General features: G+C 39.2%; 1 protein-coding gene across 2 annotated transcripts in view; it reads right to left on the bottom strand.

Moving 5' to 3' along the window:
* Window positions 1-5,112: 5,112 nt before the first annotated feature.
* lmbrd1 (LMBR1 domain containing 1) overlaps window positions 5,113-14,479 on the bottom strand; it is a 71,320-nt gene continuing 61,953 nt past the window's right edge. For both annotated transcript variants that reach the window (XM_050071208.1, XM_050071210.1), the window contains exons 15-16: window positions 7,086-7,177; window positions 5,113-6,643 (exon numbers count right to left, since the gene is read on the bottom strand). In XM_050071208.1, coding sequence (XP_049927165.1) covers window positions 6,533-6,643; window positions 7,086-7,177 — 203 coding nt within the window. In that variant the 3' untranslated portion in view covers window positions 5,113-6,532. The remainder of the gene's footprint in view (window positions 6,644-7,085; window positions 7,178-14,479) is intronic.

Genomic DNA, 14,479 nt, shown 5'->3' with positions numbered 1-14,479 from the left:
ACACACACACACACACACACACACACACACACACACACACACACACAAACACACAAGGAAAATCGGACATTATCATCAATTTATAAAAAAAAACCCCGGACGCCCCAGACAGGACGTGAAAAGTGGACATGTCCGGGCAAAAGAGGATGTTAAATATATTAAAATTATAAGGCATCTTTGAGTAAACTGCGAGTATCATTTAAGTAGGCTATCTCGTGGCTGGGCCAAGTGTCCTCTTTTTTGGAAATCAAAATATGGTCACCCTAAAAATTTAGTTAAAACATATGATTAGCTTATAGGCTAATAGCAAACATTTGAGAAATGGTAAGCTAGCTAGCTAGTGTATAATAGACATCACTTATGAAGCAGCACAGATTCTGTTAAATACATGAACATTCATCACACTTTACTTAATCAGAATCAGAAATACTTTATTGATCCCCGAGGGGAAATAATTTATTTTATTATTATTTATTATTATTATTTAATTATTTAACACCAACAATGAAACCTTATGATGCATTATTATAGATGTATCAATATGTACTTCACTTTACTTAACACATACCATGATAACTTATGATAACTGCATGGACTGTTATACTCTGAGTCCAGTTGATTGTTGAGGTGTGTGTTGAGGCGAGTAGCCTATAAGTATTCATAATGCATTAAAGGCCCCATCAGTCAACCTCTAGTTGATAAGAGCATCCATAAGATACTTATAATTATTGTAAGTCAGATCTCTAATGTTTTATGACAGCTAGTGCATCAGGAAGCATTATGTGTATTTATGAGTGCAGTCACAGAACATTATGAATGCATTATAATTCACTTTGAATAGCCAAATAATGCTTTAGGAGATGTGGTCTTCACAGAAAGTGTTACCTAAACTTTAAGTAAGCTAAAGAGCTTAGGAGTGATTTAGGAAAGCTCTTAGAGCAGAAACTTGTATCTTACTGAGGAGATGTGGTTGATCCTGTTGTTAGGTGTGATGCTTTCTTTTAACAGATGTGATTAGTTGTCTCAGACATGCCCCTTTTGTGAGCCTGCAAGGTGTGGACACCCAGTGGAATTGAAATGAACTGCTGACTGTGAAAGTGTTGTTATTGTTAGTGTGATCACTCTGCTGATGGAAGGTTGAGACAGACTCAAGTCATCACTGCTGCACTTTTTCCAGCTATATTAGTACTGTGATCATTTTATTTCTGGCGTTATAGCGTTAGGTGGGAAATGTCTGTGTATCCCTAATGAGATCAACCACACATTTATCCCTGCATGATCTGATGTGAAGCATTTCATTTACTCGGGAGAATATTTCTCAAATCTCTTTGTCTTTCCACCATTTTCTCCTCTACTTAAGAAACTCTTAAACCTGTTAAAAGTCCTCTTCCTTCCTCCTGACAGTTTCTCACCTTAGGAGCCTTTTTATGGTCTAAGATGCTCTGTGAATAACTTTTATCTTTACAAGGACCTAGTCTTAACTTTAAGGGGAAATTCTAAGAAAACGTTACAATTGTAAGAATTTTCTTTGAATTTCATCACTAGGAGCAACTCTTGGAAGTCAGAGGCTTTGTGAATACGGCCCCAGGCGCATAATAAAGGGCTCCCTGAGGAAAGTTTGCATGATGCAGGATCCCTTTTTTCGAGTGTGTCCGAGAGCTGGACTTTCCAGATATTCCTGAATGATTGAGCATCTATTTTACAGACGTTAAATTGTGATGTGACACACAGTTGTCCAACCAGTAACCATTATATTAGCTTTTAGTATTTAAAGTTATCTTAATCATCATACACACATTTCCACATATTTGTATTATTATGTTGTTTTGTCCTTTGACCAAATATTACTGTGATTTCCATCTGCTCTATCTGGAAAATTTCAACAAACAGATTGTGGGGAAAAAACTTGATTTTAAATGTACGCAGGATCAAATGTGTCCATGTTCACCGATGAAAATGACACAATTTTATACAAATGTTATGTGCGGCCCTCACTAATCTCAGTAATACTGTACCTCCTTGTAAACATATTATCATTTTCCTGACATAATTCATTCATTTATTCAGTAAAATGAGTTGATTGTTCCCAAACAAACTTGCAAGAGAAGCCTAAAGAAGCGATGCAGGAAGGAAGGAAATGATGAGACAAGACTGTTTTTTGAATAAGGGGTATGACAAGAAAAGTTGCACTCTGAACAGCTAAAAATCCTCTGATCTGACATGTTGATCACACAATCCTCCCTGCTTGAGTTCTAGGGCTTCGTGTTTTTGGCTCAAGGCTTATTTAGTTTATTAGTGTGTGAGGGGGTGGCATATCACATAATGGCTTAACTCAAAGCAGGCTCACACAATAGTTATGACAAGGTATGCATAGCACAAACTCTAATTGGACATGCACTCAAAATTTCATGCAAATCCATCCGGAGCAGGCACTGAGTAGTTATATGCTAATCCAAGGACGGGTGTATTTAACTGTCAGTTTCATTTGATACATGTCCTTAGTACTCTAAAACTTGTTTAAGTGTCAAAACCTGAGCTCTGAACAGCAGAACACTCGTCCTCACTCACAGAGCTACTGATTGTAGTTATGCGGTTACGTACATTGCAGCTCCTTAATAGATTTTGTCAAATCTGACCACACTGTGGTCATAATTTTGTCTCAGCACTTGTTACAGTCAGTGACTAATGAAGATAAATATTCTATCTCAGTCATAATTAAAAGTCATTTTTGAATGTCTTATCTTCAAACTTCATATTATAGAGAGATATTTCATAAGACTCAACAGAAACCACATGGCCTGTGTGTTTTATAGACAGCAATATGAGAAATGATAAGATGTTAGGGGGAGTGTTTGATAGCAGGGACAGACTGGTAATGAAAAATGACTGCAGACAGTTTTGACAAGTGCTGAAAAAGATGCTCCCTATACTGTGCTGAAAAGGAACTGTGTTGGTCCTACTTAAAATTACCACCTTGCGGTTGTATGCCTCCGCCAACCAGCCATGTTGCAGTTTACATCCACATCCTTTCAGACTCATATGGTAAGATTTCGAAGGAATTTTATAAAAGATATTAAGTGTATTTTTTGCCAAAACATAGATGCTTCACACACATCTTCATCCGCTAGGCAGCACAGACGATCTATACAATCAGCAGTTTCAAGGTGGGCACCCAAGATTAGAGTCACCAATTCAGTATCTGACCAAATGTCTCCTCTGTTCCTGAGATATTATGTTGAGTAATGGCCAGAAAAATGATTTTGCAGAACATTATGGTCACAATGAAGCGGACCTTTGACCTCTTGGATACAAAATGTAATCACTTCATCATTTTGAGTGAGAAGAGACTTACTGCCTCAAGCGAGGGTGTTCAAGTATCACGGGCGTTGTTCACGAGTGAGGGTAGATCAGAGCGTGAGATGGATCTGCGGTTTGGTGTGGCTTCTTCAGTGATGTGGGCACTGGGCCGGACCATCATGGTGAAGAGGGAGTTGAGCCAGAAGGCAAAGCTTTTGATTTACAGGTCCATCTATGCCCCAACTGTTACCTATGGTCATGAGCCCTGAGTAGTGACCGAAAGAATGAGATCGCGGATACAAGCGGGCGAAATCGGTTTCCTCCGTTGGGTGGCTGGGCTCAGCCTTAGAGATAGGATAAGGAGCTTGGACATCCAGAGGGAACTCGGAGTAGAGCCGCTGCTCCTTCGCATCAAAAAAGGGTCAGTTGAGGTGGTTTGGGGATCTGATCAGGATCCTCCTGGGCACCTCCCGTTTTTCAGGTACATCCCATTGGTAGGAGGCCCAGGGGCAGACTCAGAAAATGCTGAAGGGATTACATATCTCATCTGGCCTTTGAACACCTTGGGGTCCCCCAGGAAGAGCTGGAAAGTGTTGCTGGGGAGAGGGACATCTAGGGTGCTTTGCTTGGCCTGCTGCCCCTGCGACACAGCCCCGGATAAGCAGATGGATGGATGGATTTTTGAGGTATGGCCAAAAACTTGTTTTGTGAGGTCACAGTGAGGTTTAACTACCAAATTCTAAGCAGTTCATTCTTGAGTCCAAGTGGACATTTGTGCCAGTTTTGAAGAAATTCCCACCTGTGTTCACAAGAATCAGATGGATGTGAGGTCACAGTGTCCTTGACCTTTAGTCACTATCAGTTCATCCTTGAGTCCAAGTGAACGTTTGTGCTATGTTTGAAGAAAAACCCTCAAGGGGTTCCTGAGACATCATGTTCATGAGAATGGGACAGACGGACAGACAACCAGAAAACGTAATGCCTCCAGCAACGGCTGTTGCCTGCATGGAGGCGTAAAAGAAGTCTGAATCAAACATGAGGGATTAAAAATAAGAACAGTTGAACCAAGCTTTTAACAAATTAAATGACAGCTGGCATGTTGTACACACTAACCACTAGTACAACAAAAAGTATTACAGAAATATTTAGCTCTACAGTCCATTAAAAATGTCAAGATGGCGGACAGCACATTTTTCTCCCTGATTCAGTTCTCCAATCCAACAAATATCTGCCTTAAAGTTTGCCATCCAGTGATAATTTACTGTTATATAACAGTTTTGTGGTGATATCACCCATCATAGGTGGCCATTTTTTGGAAGTTTAGCACTGTATCCACCAAGACAGAAGAGGAATGTGTTGCAATGTTGAAGCAGGCCTGACAGGATATACAAGAGCTTAAAACCAGACAAGAGTCTCTTGACAAGGAGGTTCAAGATCTCAGGGCTCAAAATGAGATCTTCAAGTAACAACTTGAAAGTGTATTACTTTTTAATGTTTTCACTGATGGGTTTATCTTGATTGATGATTTTTGTATATTGTTTGGGCCAACCATGCAGTGAATACTGGGTACAGGTTTGAAAATTACCACCAGCCACCAACCAAATGCTGGTAAAATATGCAAGTGGCTGCTAGATTTGCTTCCCTCACCAGCCAAAAAGACAATGGCAATCTGTTGAGTGGCTGGTAGATTTTGGAATCCACCGGCCACAGTGGAACTAAACAAAAAATAGTAATTTCCAACCCAGTGTGGGTATGAAAGAAAGGGTCAAAATAGCTGAAACTGGAAAAAACGACATGTTCCGGACCAACACGAAGTGTGTTTTAAAATGGTTTTATTTCTTAAGATACAGGTATCATTCAATACTGACACAACTTCCAACAACAGCATTCCTTTCAACCAGTAACAGGTAAAACTACATGTGATGCAGCTTCTGTCGTCATCATGTAACCACATTCCCTGCTGCTGGCTCCACTGATTCTCAGTGTTACATAACCAAACCAGTATCTCAAAGCAAAAACCAAACTTATGAGATTCAGGCTGATTTCTGTGAGTCCAATTTGGAGTAGCATACACAGCAGTGTGTGCCCATCATGGTGCTACACATTCATGAGGCACAAATATTTGGTTTCCAAATTAAAAAAGGCCATTCATATTCATATTTTCTGTCAATTTGTTGATTAAATGAACAGTTTATATTCATTTTGACACTGCTAAATACACTGAAAAGAAATTAAACATAGCTGAAAAAAAGCCATTAATAGTTCTAAGTCACAAACTCTAGAGCACTGGCAAAATGAAAAGTACTCCTAAATTAAAAGAAAATTACATCCATAGTTGATTAATTCTGTTTATATCCCCTTCTCCATTTTTCTCAGGTTCTTTCAAAACAGACAGCAAAAAGCTGTTGAACCCATTTATTTAAAAACTAAGAATAAGTGAAACTTTGGAAACACGACAGCTGTAATTGGTCCTTTACATTTCACACAGTGCAGGTATGCAAGTACAGTAACGTCTGCTTAAATAATGGTCTGCAAATGACTAGTGTCGGGAGAAAAGCAGCAAACCTCTAGCACTATATTTAACCTCAGACAAAACGAGCAAAATAAAGTTTGAAAACGTTACTGCTGTCAACACTTAGAATCATTATTTTTTATACCAATTAGCTCCTCAGAAAACAAGCAGGCAGACCAGTTTGTGTAGGCTCCAATGTTTTCGGTATTTTATGTTTATGTACACGAGAGCCAGCTATAGATAATGTCATAAAGTGACCATTTAAAGGGTCTAGAAAGTGCTTAGAGGATGTAAAAAGTAAGTTTATGTCCTAGCTCCAAGTAAGACATAAAGTTTTGGAGCAGCGTGTGACTCTGTCTCTGCTACTGCAATAAGAGTGTCTCCTCTAGTAGAAAAATGACCAATTTGTGTCAGTTTCAAACTGTTGATAAGTGAATTCTCAAGGTAGGATTGAGTTGGAGGACACTCCCAGAATCCCAAAGTCATCAATAATATTGACTGAGAAGGACGCAACGATCAGTCTCAGCAGTCTCATTAAGGGGACAGATGTGTCAACTCAAAACAAGGCGGGAATCCACAAGACGCCGCCGCAATAACTCCTTAAAACCAATAAATTAAATAATGACAAATTACTGACACACATTTGTTTATGAAGTTGTACTTTCTAGTCCCTTTAAGTTACGGTGGGAATATTTACAAATCTGGCCCTGTGAATGCTGACTTTCAGTGCACATATTCATCATCACTTAAGTCTGAGTCGTCAGCCTCCACCTCTCCTTCAATCACAGACTTCTTCCCTCTGCAGCAGGACACCACCAGACCAATGAGGAAAGCCTAAAAATAATGAGCAAAGCACACATTAGGAAATATTTCATGAGGATCATTTGATCGATAGAATGCATCAACAGCACCAGGAAAGAGGCTATTAAATATTTTTGCTGAGGAGATTAGCTGTGTGCAGTCTTGGAAAATCATTTTCAGTAACCTTTTTTTTTTTTTTTTCCAGTAGAAATTAAATTATGTGCTTTGGCTCTCACGCTATTCCCCCGAAGAAAACACTCTTGAACCGATTTTGAACTGAATTAAATGTTTTATAGATGTTGTTGCTGTAAATGATTTATTGCTCAACAGATACAAAATAACTATTTTCACTGGTTTTTATTTGTCTTTGCCAATAATGAACAAGAGTCTCACCTGTCAAATTCCTACTGGGAACATTAGACTGTAATTCTCACACTACTTAAAATTAAGACAAGATTTACATGCTTGTACTTACCCCAATGAAGGCCCAGTTGCCAAAGTAGTAGATGGTGCTGAAGAACCAGAACTTGTGGAGGAAGAGATAAGATCTTGTCAGAGTGCACTGGTCTGAAAGGGACAGAGAAAACAAAGGAGCATTAATAACAATAACAGCACATTTACTATTGTATTCAACACAAGATGGTTAATTGTAGCTGGTTGTTGTTGTTTCACAGCACTTTAAGTAGAAGTCCCTCTCCACACAGGTCTTAAAGTATGTCAAAAAATACTCTTGACATGATAAATATTTTGTTTAACATGGCTTTCCCCACACAATAGTTGACATCATCGCTGTGTGCACTGGGTTTTACTCTCTGTTTTCTCCAGCACTGCTCATACTAGGTTGACCAGTGAAAGATCAAGATGGCTAGCGTCAGCATTTAGAGGAAGCATCGGAGAGAGTAAGCCATACATGTTTGAGCCTCAGTCAGACCAAGTCTCAAATGAAGTCTGTTGTCAGCGACTAGCAGACGTATCAGAATGGTAAGTTTAGTTAGCATCATTTATTTGTTTATGTAGTTTGTTAGCTTGCAGGCTAACTGGCAGTGGCTGACACAGCGTTAATGGTTGTGAAACATATCGGAAAATCTGCTATGATGGGGTTCTATGTAGATAATGGACAGAAGCTTCAGGGTCCGGTTTATATCCAAAAACCAAAAACTCTACCATGTCTGCTGTCAAAACTTTTACTATGCTAATGCTAACACTGGAGGTTTCAGGTTTCTCTGCCGGTGTTGTGTTGAAGTCTGTCCCCCACATCAAAATGTGTTTCCTGTTAGACAGCAATTGGCTTTCATATTAGTGACATACCTAATCTACTTTGCTTGGTGTACGTCTGAATCTCAGATTTTAGGGAGGTGAACAGACATCGCCCCCTTCAGTACAGGAAATCGACAACACCCTTCTAGTGACAAACGTTGCACAGATACAAGTCAGTATTGTCAAGGTCAGACATTTTTGTTGACACTAACATAAGAAAAATACATTTATGAGTGGAAGGGGACTTGGTGCAAGGTGCAAGGTTTCTGCATTACACACATAAATACATAATATATGGTTCTAAACACTTTATTTAAAAAATGTAGGATGCTAAAGTTAGGAAAATGAGTTGTCATGCAATAAAAAGAAAAATAAAGTCTATGTTGGTTTGTAAAACCAATAAAAAATGTTGCAAAAAAAGAATACAATTGCCTTTATAATATACAGGGCACTTCTCTACACTTTATGTACTTGCATGCCTACATGCTTGTTTATTCAGACCCACATAGGACAATCTACAACGTTTGATGCCAGAGGCAAGTCATGAACTTCTAACACCTGAGAAGCTGTGTTATAGAAAATCAGCAGGATACACAAACACGACTGCCCTTGCTATATAAGCAGAATTTATAATTTGTTGCAGAGGTTCATTTTTTACCTTGGGAAAACATATCTGCCATAAAAAAATATAAAAACAGTGTTCACTGTCTTGGCAATTCCTAAAGAAAAGGGCTGTGGGGTATGGCTAAAACCTTGTAGAATAGCTGAGTAGGTGAACCTGAGTTTAAATTTTTTCATAAGATTGTCAAATTTACTTTCAGTATAAAGTTTTCATATCTAGTATAAGCTTCATGTGTACATTTTAAGTGGAAAAACTCCAAGAGAAATAAAGTGACAGCAAAGTATTTTAATTCATAAGGCCTCCAACTAAGCTACAATACAGCTGAAGCTGTCCCCTGTAAAATGTTAATGTTTTAAATTTAAAGTTTGCTAAATCACACTACCCTAGGACATCCTCCACCATTCTCTATTTTTGATTAATTGATATGGAAACCCTTGAAGGAAGGAAGGACAGAAGGAATCATTATAAAAAGTAAGAAAAAATAGACTTCTCAAACAAAGTGACCGATGAGGAGGAAGTTAAGAGAATAATTGGGCGCAGGTAAAGGAGGAGAAAAGAAAGGAAAGAAGATGAAGAGTTAGCCCGAGGAAACAGAATTTTTGTCTTAAGAGAAATATGAGAAGTAGCTTCTCGGTGGTGTGGACTACCGTCCAGAAAAACAGCATGAGTGCAATAAAATGTGACACATCTTTTGCTACATGGTGTTTATAATTGCACAAGTGTAGCACTTGTTATACATCTGTGTTATAAAGGGGTCCGCACTCACTTAAGAGCCAAAAACAGACTGCTATTACTCCATGGAGCAGTGCCTCGGGCAATTTTGTCACTGTAACTAAAAAAGACAACCGGTCTTCTGAAAAGAGGAAAGCCATGTCACTGTCAATATGAATATGGCTTAACCAGTTGATAGAACTGGGATGATGCAACATTTAATGGAGCTTTGCATTGAATATATCCAGTATTACACATTGAAAAGGCGAAAGGTAAAAGCGCGACACGCAACAAGACACCAACAGATTGTGAAGACGGTGGACCATAGGGTTATGGGTTATTCATGTAACCCCGATTCTCTGATGAAGTAAGGGGTGTGCAACTTCATCTGGGACCGTCTCAAACTCTCCAGGTATTATGTGAAGTGCAAATTTCAAACGATCCATGTATTGTAGAACAGTCCATAAGATCTAAAATGAATCCTGTTGTTGTATATAGTGGGTTCATACTAAGTTCAAAACATGTAGAAGATATCCCACTGTTAACTTTTAATAAGCAATAATGGCTATACTGATTGTTGTCTTGCTGAAACGGTTACATGTGTTTTTGATTAAGGTTGTCAAAAATACCAATACTTTGAAATATACCACGTTAAAAACAATACGATCACACTTAGTTGTGAACTTGATAGTATCAAAAGTATTGAAACCTTAAAAAAACCTGATTTACAATCAGTTTTCCAAAACCAAGCCTGTACAGATGAAACAACAGGAACTATATCAACTGGTCCCCAACCTGTGGCTGTTGCCGCAGACTCACCAGCAACAAACCATGTGACATGTTCATGATTTGTCACATGAACTCTATAGACAATCTGTTAAACATCTACAAACAAAGCAAACACTTGAATTGTTTAATCTTGACTGATAAGGTGTTGAAATGTTACAAATACTAAAAAATGAACTATCTGTAGGTGGACTATCTTAATGAAAATGTTACCATGACTTTCTCTGCACCAGCTCTTTGTGCAGCCAGGTGGTTAAGGCCCAAATGCACTGAAAGTGACAATTGATGTGCCTCATTTGGCTGCCTCACACACGTCTGATGCTCCTATGGTGCACTGCAGGCATCAGATTTAAATTCTGTTTTAAGCAAAGGTCGCTATTGATATGTAGGCAGGCACAAGTTTGTATGCTTTACAGATATACCGAATGTTAATTTTCTATGTGTTACTGCTGTTTTTAAATTTATGTTGCCAGTTAAGTGTTATGACCTATAGCTGTCAAACTTTCATGATAGATGGTACAGGGTGGGTCTGTTATGCTAACTTATCTAACAAGGGTCTCAGCTTTTATTGTTCTTATTTAGTAGCTGATGTGTGACAACAAATCTTTTAACATCTATAGTCATTTTGTGGTTGGCGGTGGTAGTTGTTTTCATTTTGCACTGCAGCATTACCACTGTATTTTTAATAAAGTTTTGAGCTAAGCTAACAGGGCTAACATCAGCTGTCATCTGTTGCCTTAAACTGTTGTGCACTCTCGCTTCAAGTTCGCCTCTCTGTCTCTCCTCTCTGCCTCACTGACGTCGATTGCTGGGTCTTCATTTGACAATGCCTTTGCCTTTGTTTCCTGTTCAGTAGGTGCACTTCAACACGTATGTGTCAGACACTTTCAGTGTATTTAGACTTTTAATTTAAAAAAGGGGAGGAAAAAAATCCTATTTTGTGAGACAAGGACTTTCTTTTCTTTTTGTTGTGGTATCAAAAGAGGTATTGATTATCATTTTTTTTATACCAGTATGGTACTGAAGTTTAAAATTCTGGAATTGTGACAACCCTGCCAGACAACAGACAAACCAGACAACATCTCTGTTTACCGATTATGTCATCGCCATTAAGTAGATAGAAGAGTCCACCAACAAAAAGAATGAAAAGCTTTCCCTGCCGGCTTACTGGTTTACCAAGCAGCAGCTTACTAACCTTTTTACTAAAGGGGCATTTGTTTGAAAGTTAAAAGTTAAACAGTCATAATCCACTCAATGCACCCATCTGAACCTGACACTGACTCCTAACGAAGCAATTTTCTGGGGGCACCTTTCAAACTGGCCTTTGAAGAGGTAAGCAAAACTCTACTCTGTCTGGAGTGTGCTATGACCAAGAACAGCTCAATCAGTATTGACTGCACTCCGTGATCATAAATATAAACACATCAAAACTCAAAACTTGTTTATTGCTTATAAAATCCAATAGCTTTCTTTGTCTGTGGAGCAGCTCCCTGCTTAATGCCGCTGACATCACCTTTGAGTCTTACCGCTCCAGATTTTAACAGAACTTGATGCTGCTATTGATCTGAGTGCAGGAATAATATAAGAATTCTTAAGCAGAGTCATTCCCCTTTATGTGCATGAATGGGTATTGGCAGGCTTGGGAAATGCTGATGACGTCAAATGTGGAAAGTGCCAATGATATGCGTGCAGTGTCTGGGTCTCTCTTCAGTGCTCCAATTGTTTTTGTGTGATAACACAAGAAGAAAGGGAAGGAGGGAAAAATGCTTGCCTTCAGATCACATGTATTAATTAGCTCAGCCATGCACACTGAAGCAATAAAAGGAAAAATATTTCAATATACTACTAATCAGACTTGTATAATTTCCACAGAACAAGGCGAGGGAGAAAGTCCACAAAGCTCAAGTGAAGACGAAATGCACTGTCTGGCTATGTTAGAGAGCCATCTGGAGCATTAACGCTAACCCTGCTGAGCTGCTCCTATCACACTGTTTCTTACACTGCTCCTCACACTGACTTGAACCCCATGAACAGTACAATCAGACTTATACTAAGCTACATGACATCAAGGTCCACAGCAATACCTCAGTGTGCTTTAGAATGTATTCATTAAAGCGAGCGTTTTCAAAAGCGCTCCCCTTTAGTGGGCTGAATTTTAAATTCTGTGTCTGTGCTGTTTCATCTATAGTAAAGATTAGATAGAGCAGAGCCACGGCAGCTCTGAAGGTGTACCAACAATCAGCTCGTACTTCACAAGGATCAACAGATAATAGAAGAAGCAACTCGATCTTCATCCCCATGACCCCACTCTTTCCCTCCACTACCTCAGCCATCTGTAGCTCTCCAGCTGCTCACCTGAATTGCAGGGCTCCGAGTGGGACCTACAGATGGTTCACAACAGTGGTCTGCCTAAATATATTATCATGTACACCACTGACCCACTTCACCTTGAAATCATTACCATTCTCTGATAAGAGCATGGGGCAGTGCGCGAGTGCAGGTAATTTCACCTTGACACATGATACCAGGGTGAGTGCTGCCCCGTGTAGCATGATGCATTATGTATAACTTTCATCCCCGTGCTCAAACACAAACACATGCATAAAACCCCAAACACACACACACACATTGTGTTCTTTGTGAAAGCCTCTCTATCGGCAAGCACTCGTGTCCCTACACTGTATGCTTTTACGTTCACTCCATCTAAAAAGCAACAGAGCACTTCAGAGCAATTCCAATGTCCTTTGAGGATGCTGATGTTCCTTCAACAGAACTATTTTCAAATCTCCGAGATGAACGTTCACCAAGAGCATCTTCTCGCTGTATTAAATCTTGTTTTTCTTCGCTTGCAGAGGAAATCCATTTGAGCAGTGTTTGAGACCTTCAGATGCAGACACAAAAGACAATATATCAAAGTAGCCTAACCTAAACCACTCATTATACCAACAGGAAGCTAATTACGCCTGTTTACAACCAAGGTTCCTATCCATTCTCCATTTCAAAAGGCCATACTTTTCTCAGTAGAATTTTCAGACAATATTTGACATCTGAGTACAAACAGCTACATGTTTATTAGGGTGCTTTACCCCCCTGCCCTGTTTGCTTCAGTTCAACCTCACTCAAGTTTGCTTGCCCCCTAAGTGCTCTTCATTTGGGCAGGTGTGAACACAACAATCGCAATGAGGTGTGCACCAAAACAACAGAACCAAGACCTTTTTGAAGAGGTGGTCTCGGTCCGGTTACAAACAAACTCTGGTATGGCTCGTTTATGGTGAGAACGTGTACCGACCTCGATCCGAACCAACTGCAGTCACATGACACATTGTTTGTGTTAAACATGAGCATGTTACAGTCCTAGAGGATTATTAATGTGCACCTCCTCCTGTACTGCCTTAATATGCACATTCAGCGCATCCAATGCATCAAAACATTGTTTTCTAGTTGGAGCGCTTCATTTTCAACCTGTATGGTTTGCTTAAAATGAACACTGCAAGCAATATAGTACACGATGACCAGCGCTAAAATCAACCTGCGTAGTTGTCCCTCCATTGTGCATTAGAAAATGTCACATTTATCTTATAAGTGTACTCTTCTTCAACGTTTTGTTTACTTCCTGGATTTTTTCCACATCGAAATTCTGACGAATCAAGAGCAGCTTTCTCACACAACCATTTTATCTGGTCCGCTTATAAATGCTGCCGTGAGAACACAAACCAATTCTAGGCAATTATACAACTTGGTAACAAAATTAGACCCTGATTCAGATCAAAGCAAGACAACTCTAGGTCTGAAAGCACCCTTATGTGAATGCATGGTTTGAAAATCCAACTGCAGCTCAAACAAATCAATTTACACCAAACAAAGTTCACCACTGCCAAAAAAGGAAGTAAACCAACCAGTGCTATCTATATTTGTATCATCTCCCTTAACATATCAAAAAATAACATCATTTGATTGATCCCCCTACATTTTTTGTATGTTTATAAATAAGAACCGAAAACGAGTTGAAAAAAGTTAATTTCATTTTCACAGCGTCTGTGCAGTCTTGTTTATTCACTGTGTCCATGGAAACAACAATGAATGCAGCCATAAAGGCACGGTCTGTTAACTGATAACTACATCACTGCAAACTCAAAACTGTTCAGACAAGCTTACTATTTGGTTATTTTTGATGCATATGTAAATATGCAATTCAAAGATACTTCCTTTCAAACCAATTTGGTCACAGATGTTCTGATTTGGTACACTTAAGGCACTTGGGGCAGAACTGTTTTGCAGGCTGTGACTTACAAGTGTAGAGGCAGCTCTGCGTAGGAGTGTGCGTTCAGTTTCACGCCATACTTCTTGCCTTGCTTTTGATATCATCAAGCTCACTCGGCCCCGCACTCTCTCACAACGTTTTGGCATGAAAAACCACTCTGCTTGTATCATCGATTTATTTTTAGAAATTCTGAATTTTATATTTTAGAAAACAGGATAGCAACAACAGTCTG

This window comes from Epinephelus moara, chromosome 19, assembly GCF_006386435.1.
Source record: "Epinephelus moara isolate mb chromosome 19, YSFRI_EMoa_1.0, whole genome shotgun sequence".
Taxonomy (NCBI): domain Eukaryota; kingdom Metazoa; phylum Chordata; class Actinopteri; order Perciformes; family Serranidae; genus Epinephelus; species Epinephelus moara.
This window is presented reverse-complemented; position numbering and strand designations above follow the sequence as displayed.